Source organism: Uloborus diversus, chromosome 4 (genome assembly GCF_026930045.1).
Source record: "Uloborus diversus isolate 005 chromosome 4, Udiv.v.3.1, whole genome shotgun sequence".
Taxonomy (NCBI): Eukaryota; Metazoa; Arthropoda; class Arachnida; order Araneae; family Uloboridae; genus Uloborus; species Uloborus diversus.
Window position 1 is genome coordinate 72,285,788 of NC_072734.1, and position 22,957 is coordinate 72,308,744.

The 22,957-nt window shown below is 33.2% G+C and overlaps 1 protein-coding gene across 1 annotated transcript in view; it reads right to left on the bottom strand.

Moving 5' to 3' along the window:
• Window positions 1-1,605: 1,605 nt before the first annotated feature.
• The window catches only part of LOC129221412 (peptidyl-prolyl cis-trans isomerase-like), a 28,442-nt gene continuing 7,090 nt past the window's right edge, over window positions 1,606-22,957 (bottom strand). The window contains exons 3-5 of the mRNA XM_054855895.1: window positions 12,964-13,149; window positions 7,894-7,969; window positions 1,606-2,065 (exon numbers count right to left, since the gene is read on the bottom strand). Of these exons, the coding sequence (XP_054711870.1) occupies window positions 1,933-2,065; window positions 7,894-7,969; window positions 12,964-13,149 (395 nt within the window). The 3' untranslated portion in view covers window positions 1,606-1,932. The remainder of the gene's footprint in view (window positions 2,066-7,893; window positions 7,970-12,963; window positions 13,150-22,957) is intronic.

The window sequence follows — 22,957 nt, forward strand, 5'->3', positions numbered from 1 at the left end:
CTCTTGATGGAAGTCTTTGTCTTCGTGTTGTTTAAATGTTCATTAAAAAGACGAAATAACGCATGTTATCACCAAGCAAAAAAAAAAAAAAAACTAAGCCATCAAATATTTTAAATTTGAATGTGTCAGAAGATCTATACAACTGTACTCGACGTCAAATCGCGGACATCCCAAATTTACCACAGTGGCTGCGCATGATGCGCGCGGACTAAGTTCATTAAGTCTTGCTTAAATTAATTGCAAAAATTTTGTCTGCTAACAAACTACTGCAAAGCATGGATATCTACACACGTATATTATATATTTTCAATTCATTATGCGTTGTTTATGAATGAATTAATGTAGAAAACAAGTAAACCAATTAAAAAGTTTTTTTTCACTTTCAATTAAAACGTTATATGTGTCATATTCATATGCGTACAGTTTCATATAATATGTCACACAAAATATTCTAATGGTTTAACCCCAGTTTCGCGCCGACATTTAAAATTTCATCCCCCCTTAAATATATCAAAACTGAAAAACAGGGGAAGGAAATTTTGTGGCAAAAAACTTGGGGGGGGGGGGACAGCATTCTAATCTGGTTCATTAATTTGTTTCTCTGCTTAAATATAAACAAACAACATGGAATCTTAAGACAGAAAGCCCAATGAGCTAAGTCCGCACGCATGCCCAGTCCTTGTGGCAAATTTGTGATATCCGTGATTTAACGTGTAGTTGCAACAGTTGGACCTGTTTTAGTTATTATTGAATTTCATTTCCTAAGACAACTTTTAAATCTGTTCTAACCTTGCAATTGCAATCAGAGATTAACAAACCCTATGAGCTGAGAGTAAGTACATAAGAATTTAGGGGAAATTAGTGATTTTCAAACTTTAATTGCTCTAGCCCATGATGTCCCTGGGGGTTGAATTTTTGTATAAGTACTCAATGGCCCCCCAAGAATATGTACACAAAAAATTATTACCATAGCCCCCCTGGGGGGGGGGCTGTGAAAGAGCCCTGAGAAGGTACAATTTTGGAGGTTAAAACGAGGGGGAAGGGGGACAAATGGCACATCAGTAGGGCACAAGGAATGTGTGTGCGAAATTTCAGCTTGATTTCTCTTTTCATCTGGGCTGTAGCCCTGTCAAAGAAAGCCAAAACTTTTTTGAACAGCGATTTTCCAACTTAAATTCCTCCTTCCCCTGATGGCCCAGGGAATTGTATTTTGGTTTACATTGTCAGGGGCCACTAGAGATTGAGTATACCAAAAATCAACTCCGGGGGTGTTCATGGGGCTGAGATATAGAGGGGTGAAAAACCCAGAAAACCCCAACCTGTTCTGTCGTGTAAACTGTTCTTAGTTGCATTTATTTTCTTCCGTCTTTCTTGGTGGTGGATTTGCTTTTGTTGGCTGCTGACGTTTGGTTTCCTTGGCGATCAGAATGCTCCCGCATCCCGTGATTTTTATGAGTTAGCACATTGTTGGGTATTAATTTCAATTATGCTACTACCTCTATGCACAATTCGAGGATTTTTTTTTCTCAAATATTAGTGCTAAAAACTGTAATAGGTTAGTATGTTAAAAGTGTGGGAAGTATGTACTATCAAAGAAATCATCACTTCACACATATTATTTTTATTTCAGGTCACAAGTCACTAAACTATGGGAAATGGTACAGAAGTAGCCAATATGCATAAATTCATTTTAAATTTTACAAGCAGTTAAGGAAGTATACTAGAATATCTAGTATGGCAATTCCTCAAAGAATCAATTCTAACATGAACTTTTCTAATTAAAAAAATCCACATTTTAGTACAAATAAAGAAGAAGGAAATTGTAGCAAAAAATAATGCAAAAAGTTTCCAAAAGTCGTACTTGACCATTGAATTATTTTATGCTTTAAAAGAAGACATGGAATGAAGGTCGCATTTGGAGTGAATCGCGGCCTACAACTGACCAGAATCAGCAACAGTGATTGTCTTGGTAGTCTTTCCACTCTGACTGCCATAACTCTCAATTTTTTTTACAACATCCATTCCTTCTACTACTTGGCCAAAAACAACATGTTTGCCGTCCAGCCTAGAAAATTAAAGCAAAAGTTTTTGAACCAATCTGAAAATAGTTAATAAGGAAGTAAGATAATATATAAAGAAAGAAAAAACTTTCAGAAACATTAAAATCGGAAATAATTATTAAAATTTGAGGCATGTTCACACACATGGGTGCTGGGGAAGCAGGGGCAACTGTCCTCCCTTAGTGGAAAAAATAACACCCTCCACTCCTCCTTAATACAGTAAAATTTAGGTAACTTGACAGGCACATAAAAATTATCTTCAATTTTTGAAAAAAAAAAAAAAAAAAAATCAGGGAGTTAGTCCTAACCCTGTTTTCTTTAACTTTGCTAAAACTACCCATGTTCTTTTTATTTTTATTTAGGTTTTCTTTTTTTTTTTTCTCTCTCTCTTTTTAATTGTATACAAAACAATTTTTGTTATAAGCTACTTTTGTATTGTATAAAAGGTGCTGTTAGTCAATTTGCATATTTATTAATTTCTTACACATTGATGTGTTGGAGTAAATATTAGACTGTCCCAAAACTGTATGAGGGGGGGGGGAATGGAATTTAACTCACATACCATGGGTCATTGTGACATTTGATGTAAATAACTGTCTTGCAAAATTTTAAACCATTTGAAGAGCATTAATTGACAGCTCAACACCCTTAAAAGTTTTTAAAAACCTAATTTATTGAGAAATTTTTTGTTTTTCTAAGTTTTATAAAATTTACACAACACAAAAACATTTTTTCTTACACTTTTCTTTAAATAATGAGCAATAATCAAAATCTTAAGTATTCTTTTTGCTGAATTTACTTAAAAATTTTTTTTAACAAAAGTTCCACCAATTTTTAGTTTGATTTCCACCATTTGAAAAATGAGTTGATGCTGTTCTTCATCATTAGTAAGTTGCAAATTAAAATCTCTTGCTAATTTAACTGTTCTATTAGCGCAATCATCTTTAATGCCGATACTACTTCCTTAACTTGGGTGTAATCATTTCTTTTAGCTCAGGCATGAGCATCAGCTTGTAAAAAATTAGCATAAAATTTCATTACATTAAACAGATTCAGAGTCTGTTCTGTAACGAAATCCAACAATGGTTCACTCTGAAAAGATTTGATATCTTTGACTTCTAGTCTTCTAAAGCCCTTTCCAATTTTTGGTCGCTGTAAAGCTTTAACCATGGCAGCTTTTTCCTTTGGAGGCACGAAACATGAGAAAAAACCTAATTCAACTAAGTTCACTTAGATACCAAAAGTTCTGCACCTCAGAGCCAGAGTGACATAAGTCCAAAAATTGCGATTTTCCATTTATTAGTGCATTGTATGTAAAAGCCTACTCCACATCGAGCCATGTAAATGTAATTCTTTGAAAAAAAATCCTTTTCATTTTTTTTACCAGGGTTAAAAGGGTTACCAGGATCCTTTGCATGGGCCAGAAGAAAGCTTTTCCTCTCTACTATAAAATTATCATATTGTGACTTAAGTTGTTCTGGCTCTGAGGTACAGAGTTGTCCTTTGAAGTTTGCAAGTGCTATAAGAGTTACTTCATTATTAGTTTCTTTAAAATTCTGGCATTTGTAGATGATGTAAGTCATTATGTGGCTTATTACAGCTACTGGGGGCAATGAGCCAAATTTTTACATAGACTGTTGTTATGAGCAGACACATTATTTTTAATGCTTGGATCTCATACGATACTAGCTTGAACTCTTTATGATTTTAAAATTCACAAAATCTTCAAGCAGTAACTGCCTTTTGCTATCCATCTTGCCCTGTGATAAGCACCAGGTGAACTAAATGTACTACAAAGAATATGATCAGCCTCACTAAGAGCAATCAGTGATAGCTTTAAAAACTAAATAATCACGACAAATTTGGATTTCCTCTTTTAGTTGTTACCTAAGGAACTTTACAACACGATTTTGTTTATTCTGTAACCACTGCTTTTCATTTTCTGTTAAAACATAACCATGCAGAAAGAGTAAATTTATCAATTGATTCATAGTTTTCTTGGCTTATAAAAGAGCAAAAGTCTTTTAATCGAGCACGGATGGCAATTCGTAACCCTGATGATGGATAGAATAGTTCAAACACATTACTGGTAGTAGCCAGGATTTCTAGTAAGTGATGTCTATATCCCAAAAATAGGAGATGCTTTTGAAACTCATTCTGAAATTAAAAACTTAACTATAAGTTAAAATGAGACTTAACTATAAAAATTTAAAAACAATTAAAACTTAACCGAAAATAAAAAGAATGTAAGCTTTAGTTTGCGAGCAAAATGCTAACATGCAATTTTAACTTCAGAGCTACAGTGAGTCAGGAACAAAATGACAATGTTCCGCTACATATGACGGCGGATATTAAAAAATTAAGAGTTTCAGAGTTCCGAAAGTACTAAAGTTAACTACAACTGATTGCTTTTAATGTGAAAAGCATTGTTTTAAACTTTGTTATGCTTTAGATGTACAAACTAATTATTAACAACAAAAATATTTTTATGTTTAAAATTTATTGCATTATACACATTTTATGTCAGAAAAGGGGCAAACAAATTATTTTGGATGTTCATGATATATTTTTGTAATTCTGCTTTTTAGTTTGCCACCCGTTAAATTATTTACTTAAATACCAGACAAAATAGCTTAATTGGGGGGGGGGAAGCAAAAAGTCGTCTAGTTTTGCCTTGCCCCTCCCTAACATGAACTCTGCCTACCCTCATGTTCACATAGGCACTTCTTTTAATATTTTTACACCTTAGAGCAACAACAACCAATGTCGAATTTATACCAAATTTAAGGTAAATGCACCAGTAGTGGTCACATTTAGGCATATTTTCTGTCTTTTTTAAACTGTGGGTCTACGATAATAATTCTAATTTTAAAACTCAATGAGCATACTATAGCCCAACTCTTCTTTAATCCTCCCACTTTCTAAAAATGCCAAAATTTCATTTTTTTCAATTTTTTATAAATTTATTCCCTAACTTCTTATTTGATCCAATTGTAGCCACTCCAAAATCTGAAATTTTCAGATTTTGGAGCTTATTCTTTGTACGCTAATGTTAAGAAATAATGTAAAAGAAAATGTATGTTTTCTTATATAATTACACATATAAACTTTGGTAAGTATATATGTATAGTACTTGTATAAATATATTATATAAAAAATTATATTTTATATAAAATAGTAAGGTAAGAACACCATTCAATGTAATTCTAGAGCATTTTGTTTTCTACAACTTACAAAGGCGCATCAATGGATATAGGAAATTGCTAGCGTATATTTTCAGTACTACTAAATCAGGGTCTCTGCGCACCTGGAAAGTCATGGATTTCGGCTATGATTGAAAATGATCATGGAAAATCATGATTTTTTTAAAAAATGCTCAAAAATAAAAGAAATTGACAATTGGTCAGGGATTGTGAGTTCAAGAACATGCATATTTATTGAATTTCTCAGATTGGATACGCATCGTGGCCATTTTTTACGCTATTACGTGACAATCTCGATTTTTCACACATTTTTCGAAATCCGATTGCATCCGATTCTTTAATACTCCCTCGTTTTTCTTTTCTATGTGATTTTACCATGTGGACATTGAAAATTATGTATTTAATGTTATTTTTAATCCTCCTTATGTGTCTGATAGTGTAGTTGAGGACTTTTAGACTTTTAATTTTGCCGATCTCATTTAACATGACAATTTTAAGTCATCCTTGTTGATTCAAGAGACTCATAAAGATTGTCATTAATTCTCGGCTGTGTCTTAAGTTAATGAAGCTTTTAGAACATAAAATTGGTTTGAAGTGAAAATTACAAACGTTTTGAACCTCAATAAAATAGGAGATATCAGGGAATTTTTAAGGGTAAAGTTTTTAAAAAGTTCCAAAATTTAGAAATTACACAAATTCGGAAATTTTACAATATTTATAACCTATCTTAAAACTTTTGAGGGAAATATCTGGTATATCTGGTAATGTGTGGTAAATTAATTGTTAAGTACTTTTATTTAATATTTTATTTTTTTTTCTGATGATTTATTTTATTTATTGTAAAAATAATTTTAGTAACTATTAACTTATTGCTAGTTACAGATATTTTAGAAAACCACTAATAGTACAATGCTCGTATTTTGTTATTCGGTAAACTTTGAAGTTTTATTCAGTAAACTGATAATTTCCCCCTTCCCAAAAATTAAAACTTTGGGCACCCCTGACTGTTGACAGTCATAAATAAATATGAATCAATAGATTATTAATTGAAAAAAAAAACATACATTGTTTAAAGACTTCAAGAGAAAAATTGTTCTATAACCAAGTTTTAAAACTGAAAATTTTATAAATCACGGCTTTTACTAATTTTACTGTATGTGATTTACTTCTGATAGGTTTTTTTACCTTTAGAAAATCTGTATTTTCAAGAAATGATTGCTTGAATTCACGATACTGAAAATTATATGATTTGATCAGAAAAAGGATTACCTCGATCAAGCATTATGCTTTTCCCCTCCTTGGCAGTTTGCAATTGGTTCTATTTGAATTTTTTCCTCTATACACACACACACATATATATATATATAAACTATCGCACCAAATTAATGTTTTTTTTTTTTAAACAACAAACTATTTACAATTTGTTTTGCTCTGGGTGATATGCGCCCCTAGGCCAGGGCCTAAGATGGCCTAAGAAGGAATTTGGGCCAGTTCATATAAGAGGTAAATGCACTAGCAGTCGCCACAGTGAAGCATATTTTGTGGCTTTTTTAAACTGCGGGTCTACAATATTAATTACCACATTTGAAATTCAATGAGCGTATTATAGCTCTACTCTTCATTAATTGTACCATTTGTTAAAAATTCTAGAATGTCATTTTGTTAATTTTTTAACCAAACCTCAAATTTGTTCCATCAGTGGCCATTGTACATGAGTCAGTAGTGGGCATAATATTGTTTAAAAGTGGCCACAAGGTGGTCACTACTAGATCACACAATAATATTATACCAGAAATGAATACTACATATAACTGCTATGTTTGTGTTTAGCATTAAAAAAAGTTTGCTACAGTCAAGGGTGTCCACACACAAAATTGTAGGGGGGGGGGGGGCTCAGATATTTTCCCCATGGGTTAGAAGGGTATTTTCTCCATAGAAACTGAGGAAAAAGAGAATAGGTTAGGATAGGTTAGAATAGGTTAAATGTGTTTTCCCTTTTTAACAGATAATCGCCGAATTTTACGTAGGAAAATACGGTAACTTATTTATTAATGGCTGAAGAATAAATGTTTTTACATTTTTGCAAAGAAAAAAGTACCAAAAGCAAGGAAGTTCTAATTTCAAAGGGGGGAGGGGGTCGAGTCCCCCCTTGCCCCTCTATATGGGCGCCCTTGGTTACAGTACCGGATAATCTTTTTCATTAAAACTGTTACAGAAGTTGTTTTTGCAACATGGATCAATATACCCTGCGATTGGAGCACATTAGTCCACTTTACAGGCTTCTGTTAAAAAATTAACATAAAAAAAGTGAATGAATGGAACATTTCAAAAAAATCTGGAATGGTGTGAAATGTACAATGAACTTCATGGTGGAAAATTAAATTGCTCATTTCATTTTTTGATGAGATAAAAATGAAAAGCAGATCAACGTGCCACATCTCACCCTACATGCCGGACACTATAGTAACAAATTATGCATCTTTACCCACCTTCTCCTAGAAAAGTTTGAAATGACTGCTTTGGTTTGGATAAAATGCAAAAAAAATTAATTAAAATTAAATAAAATATATATTTAAATATACATAAGATAATTTGCTATAAAACGAACAAACAAACACATTTTTTCTTACCAACTGGTCTTAACTGTGGTAATGAAGAATTGGGATCCATTTGTGTTTGGTCCAGCATTTGCCATTGATAGCACACCTATAAAAAAAATTCAAGCTATAAAAAAATTATTCAAAAAATTTCACTTAAAAAATCATTATGATAAATTTTTATCTGACTTATGATTTGAAAAAAAAAAAAAAAACACATTAAAAGTAAATATCAGTTTTTAAAAAATGCATGAAAACTATTAGTATTTTTTTATGAAAACTAATATTTTCCCTAATTAATTTATTATTATTATTATTTTTTTATTTTTTTTTTTTTTTTTGTTTAAAAGGAAGCATTTCTTGAAACATAATTCAAATGTCCTACAGCACTTCTTTTTGTTTAAATATCTAAAGCATTTTATAGCTAAGTTAAGATCTTCAAATTTCTTTGTGTTGTTGAAATTGTACTGACTACATTCAGAGTACCTATTATATAAAGAGTTTTCAAACCATTACTTTCACTAGTTTTCCATGACTTCTGCTAGTAACTAACTCTCAATGACTATTGCACGGATGCAATCTTTTCAGTAAAAACAATACATTTATCTCAAAATTAGTCAAAATCAGTGTTTTGTAACGCTCTAATCTACCTTTCACACACATGTTTCTGAAAATTCGAACTACAATAAAATGTAAAGGCCAGAGCTAATATCTTTACTAATAATAAAATTCAAAGTCTCTCTGTCTGGATGTCTGTGACACGCATAGTGTCTAGACCTTTCGGCCAATTTTCATGAAATTTGGCAAAGTCAGTTTGTAGCAAGGGGGTGTGCACCTCGAAGCATTTTTTTGAAAATTCGATTTTGTTCTTTTTCTATTTCAATTTTAAGAACATGAAGGTGACATGAGGAAGACATATTAATTTTCCGGAGCAAAATTATCATAAGATGGAGGAGTAAATTACGAAATTATCATGACCTGGAATGGGAGAGCGAATGAACATAGCCAATTGGCGAGAAATTCGTCATCCATTATTTGTAAATATACAGGCGAACGAAATGACCTTTTACTTTCAACTACCGGCAAAGCCATGCAGGTACCAATAAAAAACAATTAATGCAACATATGATTTTCATATTAAATCGCAATCCTAAACTAGCTTTTTGGACTAAATTTACCTTCTTAAGTCTTCATAAATTTAAGATAAGAGTCTGGTGAAAATTAAGGATAAATTGGATGAGTGGTATAAGCTAAAATTAATGGCTGCAACAGGACAAAATTTTTGAAAAGGGTGTGGCAAAATGACAAGTGTTTAAGTCTTTAATTGTGGAATATAAAACACAAGAAGTGTTAAAAACAATGGTGAACACAAAATTACTAACGTCCACAAAGGTGAATCCTGTAATAAACAAAAACAAACAAGTTTTATAGAAGGAGATGCAGTCACATTTGGAAATGTATAAAAATCAGAACATGCATAAAAGCAGCTAAGACACTCAAATTAAAAAAAATTGGTACTTGGGTATGTTCTAGAAAAGGGTTTCTCAGTTGAGGCAATGCAACCCCTTCAGGAGCTACAGAACAAATCTAGAGGGCCACAGGAAAAAAAACTGAAAATAGCAAAGCCATGGGCCTTGGGGAAAAGGCCATGTTTATACTATTTCATTGGTAAATCAAGTTACTTTTACGCTAAAAATCTGTGCCTCAGAGTCAGACTAATGTAAGTCACATTATTGCTACTTTTCAGGAGAGCAAAAAAACTTTTGTCTGGTGCATATAAAGAATGGGGCTCATGCTTTTTTATGCTGGTAAATACAGGGTGCGGCAAAAAATGGCAACTTTCCGTTATGTTATAATTTTATCAAACAAAGAAATTTTAGCAAACTTAACAGTTAATAACAATAACATGGACCTCTGGTTATTAAGAGAAATTACTCTTAAGTGTGACTTTCCTTTCTATCATGAAGTGCATTAATCACACTCCTTCTCCATGAGAAATGGAAGTCTGCTTGCAGTCCAACCGCAATTTCAATTGAAAGAAATCTGCACCAATAACAATTATACATTGGTCTGGAGGAACATTCATTAAACTCTGTCTGCTCACAACTAATCTTAATTACTTGCATCTTATTTGCTGCTACTTTCAGTTTGATATCTCTTTTAATAAAGTAATGATTCCTCGTTCAGTTGAAAGTAACGACAGAAACCTTTCTCTTGTGTGAATTAGTGCTAAAGTTATGGTATCTGCCAAACACCAAGTGCGTCCATGGAATAATTAGTATGCATTGGCTTAATGTGGTTTTCTACAGCATCAATATAATCACTCACAATTGCTGGTGTTGCACAGTGATTTCTGGGTGACTCCTACCGCCCACCCATAATCTACTTTCAATTTTGACTTCAATGCAGATTTATTTGGATCTCTCTTATTTCCATTATCATCAAATCAAATAAAGCAATAGAATGAGGAGCCAGTTGATAGCAAACTAGTTTCTGTAAAGAGACTGTTTCCCCTGATGGAGCCATTAATTCATTAATTTTAGCATATATAAATCATATATCCAGCAAGTGATGTGAGTCACCAATTGTAGTCTTCTTTTAGTGAGTGTAGGCATTGTTTTAACCATTAGTTTCTGGTGGAGTCCTTGAGGTCAGTTTCTCATATGCATGCCACTGGGACTTGATAATTTTAAGAATTTTCTCCAGTTAAAATTGTATAATTTATAATTACCCGAGTAAATGTTAACAACTCCTTTAGCTGGGTGATGATCAGGGCTATTTAATGCATCAATGCAAGCAGAGAGTGTTTCACAAATTGTTTGTCTGTCATTTGAGTCTGAAGCATCACGAGTGTGATGCTCTTCGACATGACAAGTGCATTTTGTGCCTTACTGTTTTTTATTGATTCCAAATAATTTTTCAACCCAACAAATATTCCAAGTAATATTGCCCAAGTAGTAGTTGTTCTTTTATTTTGTCAATGTTTTGTAATAATACCTGGCGGCCCATGACTAATGTCTTATTTGATACGTTTTAAGCCTCCCTCCCCCCTTAAAGTTTATTGTCAAGCTAAATCAAAATTTTACGCTCCCTATGTGTCGCTGTTAATGTTTATCTTTAGTAAAACATTCTATTTTCATGCCGATTATAGTTTAAAAAATTATTAATACCTGAAAATCCAACCTTACAATTTTTTCAGCTGACATCTAGAATTTTACCATTAAAAAAAAAAAACGCTCAAGCTTCAGGTCTGGCACTTAAAGGATTCGAAATCAGCAAGTCAAAATCTTATAGAAACCATCCAAAAATCTTATATATGTGCAAAAAAGAGGTATCATCACATTTCAATGGACACTAGTCTGGACTATGGTTGTGCACTTGCTTGACGGTGAACTGCTTCTTGTCCGTGAAGAGCATACGCTCTCATCGTTGAGCAGCGGCCCAACGCTTGAGTTGGCGGCATCTTTAAAGCTGTATGCGTTTGTTGTTATCGGTGCGGCACTGATTTTTCTGGAGATCTTCTCTTTTGCCATTCGGCGGACTGATAGATCACTGATGCCGGTCTCACAAGCAATTTTTCTCATAGAGAGCCTCGGATTTTGCTACACAGGCTTCTTGATGATCTTGTGGTTGGCGGACATGTTGACGATCCGCTTTCTGCTCCTTCCTGGACAGCGGACATCCTAGGAAGGCTCCTGGTATCGTTTGATTGATTCGAACACAATGTCCTTTCCAACACCGAGCAAATGAACAATCTCACATTGATGTTTTTCTTTCCGAAACAGTTCCAAAATTGCAACACGTTTGTTAGACATTCAACAAAGAAAAGCATGTCAATTCATAGAAACATGACAAATGACTGGCACAGTAAAATACGTAGAATTTAATAGTAAAAAAATCATGTGTGGCTCCACTTAAACATGTTCGCGTAAAAACTCATTCAAAAATGTTGCCATTTTTTTGCTGCACCCTGTAATTATAAAGGAGTTTCTTTTATAGAATTACTTTGTGACGACTTGATGCAGAAGACAGTTCTACATAGAAAGCCGTAATAACCTGAAAATTGCCATTTCTGGACTTATGATAGTCTGGCTCTGAGGTACAGTAATATTATTTCAGTTTTGACCAAGCCTATATATTGTGCATATATAAATAACATAAAAATATCTTACATAAAAAAACCATAAAGAAAAAACTCAATGCGAAGTACTAACTGCATTAGTGTTTTTTTCTCAGGAAACAATTGTTTTTAACAGTGATGCAACCTGAAAATAGTTTTAGGGGGGCACTAATCCGCCTATAAATTTTTCCCCCACCTGGTGTGTGTGTGGGGGGGGGGTGTCGAGGAATCATAAATGGCACAAGAGTAGAAGTTGGTAAATTTAATATTTGGATTAATTTAAAGTGTTATATTTGATGTTTAAAAAATTTGTTTTCTAATTCTAATCACAAAACAGCATAAGTTAGTTACAAATATTGGATAATATTTTATCATTAAAATTGTAAAAAAAAAAAGTTGTTTTTGTAATGTCGCCCAACATACCTCACACCTGGGACACATTGGTCCCCTTCACAAAGTTCTCTTAAAAATTCATATAAAAAAAGTTAAAGAATTGAACTTTTTCAGAAAAGTCTGGGATGATAAGAAATATTTAATGAAACTCACAGTAGAGAAAATCAAACTTCTCATTTAGTTTTTTGATACAAGATAAAAAATAAAAAGTAGAAAAGCGGACCAATGTGCCCTGACTTCCCTTATATTTATTTTTGTTCTGACCCACAAGATTCATTTTATAAGAGGGAAAAAAAGGTTGGGCACCACTGATCTAAGCTTCAACTTTGTCCCTGTCATGTGGAATTCGTTCTAGTGAGTACAAAAATACATTTGTTTTATATAGATATGGGTACTATTCAGAAATAAATGTGTATTTAGTGTTCACATATTTTATGCCTCTTACAAAGTATTTAATCCACGCCAGGACAGCTTTATTGCCTCATGGAGTCATTCCTACTTGTGATGACGCAGGTAATGTCAATTGAATACTGTGAATGAAAAGCATAAATTAGAACATTTTTATTGAATAGTGTCATTGTTATTTTTACCTGGTCCCGTATGCTTGAGGCTAAAATTTTCATCCTCAAATCTGTCACCATATATAGATCGACCACCGGTACCATTGTGATGAGTGAAATCTCCAGCTTGGCACATGAAGTTGGGGATCACTCTGTGAAAAATGCTACCTTTGTAGCCAATACCCTTCTCTCCTGTACATAAAGCTCTGAAATTTTCTATAAGTAAATAATAAATTAGTTTACATAAAAATGTTAAAACAGGTTAAATAAAACGAACCAAAGATACAATTAAAGAAGCACAAATATCTTAATAAAAATTGCAAAAAGAAGTATACTAAGTAAACAGATAAGAAAAAACAAATGTGAATGCATGGATGATCTTTCATCCTAAGAAATTTTGTATCAAAATCTCTCAGATTTTGTATCGTAGGATCTCAGTCTTTACACTCTGCATCAACAAGTACAGCTTTTTTGGATCATAGATATTTAATGAGACCATTTACATTTAGAGAAGAATGACATTTTTATTGTTTAACGAAAAGTATTTTTTTTTTCATTCAAATTCCAGCCTTCCTTTGTTTTTCATAATTTTTAAGACACGGAGGAGGACCAGTGACTGTCACAGGAGAGGTTTTGGGGTTACCCCCCCCCCCCACACAGAACTCAAGTACATTCATTTCCCCAGTGAAAATCAATGGAGAAAAAAACAGCATTTGAATTTTCCCAAACACGAGATAGATTAAAAAAAAAATCTTATGCTTTAAATAATCAGAAAGCAGCCACAAATTACTTCTGAATTCTTAAACATACAAGTAATATTTCATTACTAGCCTGCGTGCCCGGCGTTGCACGGGCTACTTAAAAAATGAAACAGCTGTTCAATTGATGTTTTTGTATTATTCTGACATCAGTTTCTAAAGCGCTAAGGAGTAAATAATTACGCGTAATGCAAGGTTTGCAAAACACCAGTAGAGCATATTTTTGGCAAAAACCTCTTTAACGTTAATCATATCTATATATATAATTCTCTTACGTGCCGGCAAATGAAGGGGTGAATTTCTAAACCTCTGTTGGCAACACTTCGCCGATAAATCATGTAAACAAACTTCTACGTTGTTTTGAAATCTTGAATCACAGAATACTCAACGAACTTTTTTTTTTTTTGAGATGAGTTTGAGTCGGGCTGTGGCCCATTTCAACCTTAATCAGCAAAGAAAAGCTCAAAGAAGGCAGGAAACCGTTCTTGAATCCAATTTAAGACGAGCCATTTCCAGAGTTGTATTCTCTGATTCGCTGCCGATAATTTTTAGCGGCTGGGGAATTTTCAGTCAGCAGTTCCTTCAACAGATCAGGTGCGTCACACAATGCCGGTAACCGCACCTTTCCGTCATGGCAACATTTAGTATATTTATTTGCAGTATTACGCTCTTTCTGCCAATAAAGAGCACCACAAAATTCGCATTCTTCACACATTGCTCCACAATCATGTTCATCGGCAATGTTGTTTTGAACGCGTAGGCGCTTTGAGCGTCGTCTATTCTCTGCTTCAGTACGACAGTTCAGTTCAAAATGAATAACCGAGAAAGAATTTACTTTATTCCTTTTATTCTCAGCTGAAAGGTTTCGCCAAATTTGTTTAGGGTTATAGTAGTTTTAGTATTGTGCAAGCAAAGTAGCCTTGGCGAGTTTTCGCGTTTTTAGTTAAACCATTTTTTGTTCGTGACGTGGCAAGGATTCAGAATAACAACAAGAAGGACAAACGTTTGAGAAAATATGTTTGGTGCTCTCTGAGCCTGTTTTTAGTCATGGCCAGCTCTATGTGGCATTATCAAGAACAAGATCTTTTGAAGCAGTGTCAGTTGTGGCTCCCAAACGGGACATTTTTAATTGTGTATATGAGGAAGTTTTCTCAGATTAGAATATATAAGAGTGTAAATATGTAAATATATATAAGAGTGTAAATAATGTAAATACATCCCTCGGGGGAGCCTGTAACCCCTAGAGGGCGCGTCCCCAGGTGGCGGATAGGGGAATGCCTTCATTGGTTTTCCAATGGGTGGTAGAAGGGAAATAAAATACCTTCCGCGGACCAACAGGTAGAAGTGCAATCTCTCCAAAGCAATGACAGACACTTTTGTATCTATAATGGTAAAGTTGTGCACATTGCCAAGGCAGTCATCTTACATACAGCAAAGTTAAACTGTCGAAAATCTGGCTAAAGCAGACAAATTAACATTATGAACGTAATTTTCATATTGGTTAAATGGATGGTGACCTAAATGCAATTACCAACTTTAATTTTTACGGAAAATTTTAGCTAGGCTAATGTATTGGCATACAGCGAGCGAGCGAAGCGAGCATGGATCGCGAAGCGATCCACAGGGAACTGCGTAAGCAGTTCCGGGGGTTGGCGAGCGATAGCGAGCAGGGGGCGATAGCCCCCTAGTTTATCAATAATACAAGTTATGAGTATTTTCAATTAGCACAAAAGATGAAAATATATGCATTCTCAACTATAATATGTGCTCACTTAAAACTGAATTAAATCCGATAGAATATATCTGAAATATTTATGTACAATTACAATCAGCTTTTTACATAAAATGACACACACTTTTTTGTTGATTACGTGAAACTAAAGCACCAAGACTTATTAAATACCAATAAGCATTAATTTAATATCAAGCCATCAGATTCCAATTAAGCTTTAGTTAAAATCCTTAAAAACAATCTTTTTTGTTCAACTCTGTTTCACTTAAAGAAATCCAAACAATCTTAATTTAACGTGTTCTTTTAACGATACAAACTGTATTGCAAAAATCGAAACAGGAAGGAAAAAGAGATTTATTACAATTCGAAAACTCACCCATGTGACGGAAAAAAGTCCAACAAAATAAACATAATTAGTCGCACATCCTAAATGTAACCAAATATGAGGCCGGTGAATGATAAACTTACACTTCAATCAATAAACATTACTAAAGAAACATTTTTCACATGCTGAAAAGAGTTAAGAACGTTGTGTGTGACAAAATAAGAAAGGACAGACGATAAATGTCCGAATAGAGCAACCAATTTTAAACTAATTAAAAATGAAATTCTAGATGGAAACGTTGTTTTAAGATTTGGAAAGCAGCCAAAAAAATCTCTTTTGACACAATTATTAGAATTTTATTTGCTCAACCATATGCAAAATGGCAACAGGAAAGAAATTAAAATTCCTGAATAGCGTTATGTTAATTAACGTTTTAATTAATATCTCTGCTAATTAAAGTCGTACAATTATGAGATTGGTCCTATTGATTTCTTTGGAAAATTTCGAATTGATCGGTATCTCGTTTGACTCCCGATTCGCAGTGGTTCTCGAGAAGATCGATCTTCAGACAGACAGACAGACAGACGGACGTGAACAGATTTTAATATTATAGTGGATGAGCACCCTTACCGGTATGAGAAGGCTAAAATAGTTAGAATAAAGTGCAACTGGGCATCATGGTCACTCAACATACCCAGCACTCACTGCACAAATCCGTTTTGGGGAAAAATAGACAGAGGAACCAACCGTATTTTCTGAGGGTCCTCGCCAATTCTTGTCGAAAGATTGAAACCATTATTAGTTGGCATTAAACATTCATTAAGACATTTCTGTATTTGAAGAGGAGGTTTTAGATCAGTGGTAGACAACCTGTCGATCGCAATCGACCGGTCAATCTCAAGTCCATTTTGAGTCGATCCTGACAATATTTTGACCCTTGCTGTTTGTCTGAGTAGAATTACTAAACCTTAATTCAAGGAACAAAACTTGGTTTAACGTCTAAGTCGAAGGTTATTTGAAAAACTTCTAAACTTTTTACAGACATTAGAACTTTTCCAGTCCCTGTTTAATCATTTTTAAAGCAAACACTGTACTTGTGTCTGAAAATATTCTGATGATAGTTAACATAACATTATTTTTGCAAGATTAAGCGAGGACTTATCGAAGTATACTTTTTCTTTAATAGTAGAATTTGAAGCCAGCATAGTCTCAACTTAACCATGTATGCAAAACGTCCATTTAAGGCTACGGCCTATAAAGTATAAACCACGCCCCCCCCCCCTCCCCGCACACACATGTCGATCTTGTATTCCCACTAAATTTTGAAAGTTAAAGTTTAAAACTGAAAGATCTTCAGTCAATTCAGGTTGCCGACCGCTGTTTTAGATGATCTCGCACCCCCCCCCCATTAAAATGCACATAAGATTAAAGTAAAACTAATGAAAAATATACTGAGTTTTTCTCCACTTTCTTCATTTCGAAGTCATAGCGATATCAATATGAATCATTTTCAGGCGAGTGTTATAAATAATTACCAATCCATAGATTCTATTTGATAAAATATATTGAATAATTTGTATTATAAATGAATGCAATAGAAAGTACAGGCACGTAGCTAGAACTTTGTTAAGGGGGGGGTCCAAGGTTGCACGAACTTCAAAAGAGGAGGCATGCTAAAGCAGAATTAGTAGCTGATAGTTACACAAGATAAGATAAATCCAATTAAAACTGATTATTAAAATATGATAATTAACTAAAATTAATTAAATAATTGAAATTAATAGAGCCATTAGTTAAAATTAGTTAACAAAAATTTTATATTAAGTGGTAAATTAATTATTGAAAGTTTGTAAATTAACATTAAACTGAAAGCTACCACATACAAAGTTTCCAAGCATGGGTGAACCTCTGTCCTCCTGAAAATGAGTGATATATTTTCTATTAATAAAAAGGGCACATTAAAAGAAAAACGGAAAACGAAAACTGTTCTAGAAATTACTTGGAAAATGCATGCGATAATTTAATAAAATATTAAAGCTTTGTAATATATTTCAACAAAATATGTGCATTTGTACTTATGCCATTTTATTTGAAAACTAGAAAGTAGCCCATCAAGGTATGACGGGTGAAAATTGCTTCAACTCTTCTACATTTGAATGAAGCAATTGCCTGTTTGGTAATATTTTGATAGTTGAAATTTTAACTCTAACACCAGTGGATTAACCCTAAACTCCGGTAGATAGCGTACATTGTTTTCGTTTCTTCATTCCTCTGAGATGACACAGTCTTATCGGTAGAACTGTTAAGTTACCGGATCGAGTTCAGCCTTGTCACAATAAAGCCTTTCCCTGAATGTTAATCATTACCAAAACATATTATCAAATTACATATCATGCCGTGGCGCGAATTCATTGTTGAAACACGCGGGTTACTCGATCATCGGCATTATTTATATGAGGATAAATAAATCTATATCTATGGAGTCGAATGTATAACTATATGAATGTTATATAACGTAACCCTGTCCGATTTGAACAACATTTCAGGCAAAATCCTACAACTCTCACAACGAAAATATTAACAAGGTTTCATTTAAAAAGCTTGAATTAGTTTTTATTGATTTACATTTATAATATTCTTTTGATAATGCGAAATAGAATGATATTTCCAATCTTATCCGTTTTATAATTATCATTCCTTTTCATCAATTAAAAGCTTGAACAAACTATTAACTCTTTGAGAGACGGAGGCTTCCTTTGATGCAACCATTTTTTTATATATATAAATTGTTTTCTTCAGCCAACTGACACAATGATTCCAGTTAGCTGAAATAAAAAAAGAGAAGCAAGAAATAAATGGGGTTCTCAAGTGAAGTCACTATTCCTCAAAGGGTAAAAGCTGTTCGAAAAACTTTTAAATATTGGAAAAGGCGTATTGTCGTTTTTTATCATTTTTTTTCTAATGGGGCTGTGTTAGATGCTTTAGCCTTTTGCGGAACAAGTGAGAACCAACCATATGGCATCCAGTCATTCATATGCCACCATTAAGGCGCGGATGTGAATGTCAGAGAAAAATTTGATGCCCAGTTTCCACCAGATGGAGACACCTGAGGTCTTTTCGATGCGAAACTGCAAAAGGAATTTAATTTTGTCAAGAGTATTCACAGTCAAACGACCTAAGGAATCTTTTACATGCCGATTAATGGAATGTATACCTAATGAATTAAATTAAGCATCTGTGTAATTTTATTTTAACAACGTGTTGTTAATTTTAACAACAATACATATCATATTTTACAACGCAGGCAATGATTTTTTTTTCTTTAATACGATGTTAGCAAAACACTTTATTGCAAGAAATAGCAAATATCTTTAGCTTGAAGAAAATAAGAGTCGAAAAAATTAAAAAAAAAAAAGCGATATAGAAACGAAAAACTCAAAAAAATTTATCTCGTATTCACCTTTTTTGTTTCTTTGCTTGTAATGCAGTAAATAGCGGTAATTTTCACCTAGTAATTTATAGTTAAATGCATATGCCTGTTTTTTGTTACGTTTAATGCTACCTTCACAATTTACTAAAGATGGATGCATAGATGCTAATTAAATAACTTCTCAGTACAATTGGAATACAAATATGCTTTATGGGACAACATCGAATAAGAGATGAGAGAGAGAGATAATTTTTCTTCAATTAAAAAACTAACTGTTTTTCTTTTGGGATCATAGAATCACAATTCAGTAAGATTTAAGAGTATTAATTCGTAATAAATTACTTATTACATGCTTTAATATGGCCGAACTTGTAATTTCATAAACTGATCACAGAAAAATATTCAAGTAATTTTCAATTATTTTTCTATAAAATTTTGATTCCGCAAAAAATTCGTTACATCAACTTCAAGTTTTATTTATTCATTTATTTTATTTATTTTACCTTCAAACACGAATCCTTTTTGAGCATTTAATATGTTCAATGATCATGCTTAAATATTGGGGGAAAACATCAGAAAAAAAAATCTATGTAATTTGTTACTCAGAAAGGAGAGAAATGTTTAAAATAATCTAAAAGTTCAAATAAAATTGTTATCAAAATATAAAATGAATCTGAAATGAACCATGTCAAAAATATAAAGAGTTAAAATGAAAAAAAAAAAAAAAAAATCAATAATAATTTTTTCTCATCCTCAAGCACATGAAATGTGTAGAATTTCTTTTTTCGCTACTGGCTTAGAATCTAAAATTAGTTTTAAATGGAAAAACACATTAACACGTAAAATTGCTTGTATTTTTAAGAAAACTTTAAAAGGGAGCACTGGCTCTTACCTAGTTTGGGTAAACTTAATTTTCTTTTGCATATATGTTTCTTCAAGATATGTTTCCTATAAGTATGATGTAGATAAAAACTGCGTGTTAAAACAGAAAAAAATCGGAATTCAATTACTGATTCACCAGGACCGCACCTCACTCTGGCTGTCTTTCGTGCAACATGCGTCTATGAAATCCGCGAAAATCCAAAAAGAAAGACAGAAATAAAGAAAACCAGGCCAATGAGACTGGGATACAATGAGACTGGGGGGCAATAAATGCTTGTTTTTACTTTGCCGATGGCAATCTGATGGACCAAAGGAGAGGGGCTGAATTTCAAGGTCACACGACCTAGCTGGTTTGAAAGACGATACCGACATTTCCCGGTTTCCGACGTAGTGCGCGACAGTAAAAGGCAGACGAAAGTTTGGAACCTGCAGTTGGTGCACGAGGTTCTCGTGTTCTGAATTGACTCAAGGACTGAGAAATTTTCCGATTAATGGGAATATTTAAGGGGAAAATGCAGGGTTTTATAAAAAAATTCTCTTTCGGAAAAATTTTGTTGATGCGAGATGCAACAACTGAGAAAAAATGACAGGGGTCTTTCGGGAAGGGGGGGGGGTCCGGACCCCATGGACCCACCCCTTGGCTACGTCCTTGGAAAGTAGAGGTGTGTCGTTCATGAACAAACGGGTCAAAAAGAACTAATTCTTAAAATTTGAACAGATACGTTCGTTCACTTAAAAAATAAACGACCGTTCTTATGAACGGTGAGTAGTTTGGAACATTGTATTGATGCACTTGGGAGAAATTCGTATTTAAAATATATATATATATTTATATATATTAGGGTGGTCCTTATTTATATGGGAAATTTTTTTTTTGCGGAATTCAACAAGTGACGCCCCCTAGTTTGTGACACTATAATAAAAAGTAATCGGTGCAAAATTTGAACTTGATCGGTCAATAATAACACGTGCCCATAGGACGTTGAACTTTAACACTTTTGATAATTTTCTCACAAATCTTCGAGTTTTTACTTCAGACCCCGCACATCGTTTCTCCTATCCTTGCAAAATATTTTTACAGCATGGTAGCACTAAAATTAATCTTTTTAATTACTTTATATCGTCTAAAGATTTTATATTGAATAAGAATGAAATATTGCTTTAGAAATTTTTACCTTAATCGTACGCTTTTCTCAATGTATCTCAATCGTGTGCATTTTTTTTTCTGATAGCCTTGGAGTGTCTGTAAAATACTAAATTGCTTTTGTGACTCATATTTCTTAAATTGATTGTGAAATTCTTCGGTTAATTGTGCTCCTCGTTCAGTTGTTTCATTCACAACTTTCAGCATTTTAACGATATCTCTTCCCTTTAAATAGCTTCCTTCATTTTGCCATGAATCAGGATCAAATAGGAAAACATCTTTTAGTGTTTGTAACTTATCAAACAGTTTTATTGACTTGTAATTGATTCTATAAAGAGGAAGATCTTTACTAAGAAAGTATTCCAAATCATCTACTGTTATTTGAAATTTTTTATAGTCATCAGACACGTCTTATCTTCAAAAATAATTCCTTCATTCCATACAGACAAAGCTACTAGTTCATCCCCTAAGTACCATAAGTGATTTATGAATTTTTCAATCACTGCTTCTGCTGCATGTTTGTCGTCATTTTGTACGCTGCAGGTTTTTTAGACACTAGACTTTATATTAATTTAAAAGACCTAGAAAGGGTTGCTGCGAAAAACTATATCTTCATACAACATTTAACTGTAAAACAGCATTTACGGGCATTCTCTTCATGAAAGGTTAATTTAAATTGTTTCCTAAATATATAAATATTCAAACAATAAATTCCTTTTGCCACCCATCTGGCTCACAGATAAGCTCCAGGTTGCCAAAAACATATCCTTGTAGGAGCGAGGACTTCACCAAGAAATATTATTACAAGTTATGAGAATTCTCTGTAATATTTCTTAATTCCACTTTCTATGAACAATAATATGTCATTAAATTCTTCTTTTAGAATTTAAGTGGTATGTGTAATTTTTGAATTTTGAAGCGCTTAAATAATGGAATATCGAGTCTGGAACTAAGAAAGGCAAGAACTTCTTTAAAGACACTCTGCAGTACGATTTCAAGTGCATGATGATAGTAATACAAATGCAATATATCACCGTTCAGCTTTTGCTCTAAAAAATTACGTGCTCAATTTATACGGCCGGTATTATAAGCTGCTGTATAACACACTACAGCTTGAACAGTTAGCAATAAAGAGCAATCATCTAAGATATCATATACAACTGAAGAAATATCTCAGAAATTCTGAGTAGCTGAGTTCAACATTGGAACCTGAAAGCTATCATGGTAAGCCTATCGGGCGTTTTTTCCCAGTTACATCTGGATGTATAGCTTTGTATATCTCAGGGAATAAATAAAAAACCTAAATTTAAATTCATGAAATCAGATTTTACCTCTCAAAGATTTTCTCTTGCTCTCTTAAGGGATGTACGATTGATCAGAAGGTTATTTGGATTTAAATTTACTGCATTTACATAGGCTGTTAATAAATGAGCAGCATCTTTGTCACTGATATGGCATTTGTCTAACATTGATGAAATGCGAGCAGATCTCAATAGTTGTCAAGCTTTTTTGCGTTGTGGTAGATCAGATATAGAAAAAAAGGTTCAACAGGTTAGGATAGATACCCATTTTGGATTCTAAATCTTGTGAAATGCAAGAGGAATTTGATGATAATAAAGGACTATGTACTGAAATAGAAGACAGTTTAAAGTATAGATTTTTACATTATTCCGATCTGGAATTTTTTTAAATTTATATTTTAGATATGGAAAATAAAGTTTATTTTTATGGTAGGGTAATCGAGGATTTTTCA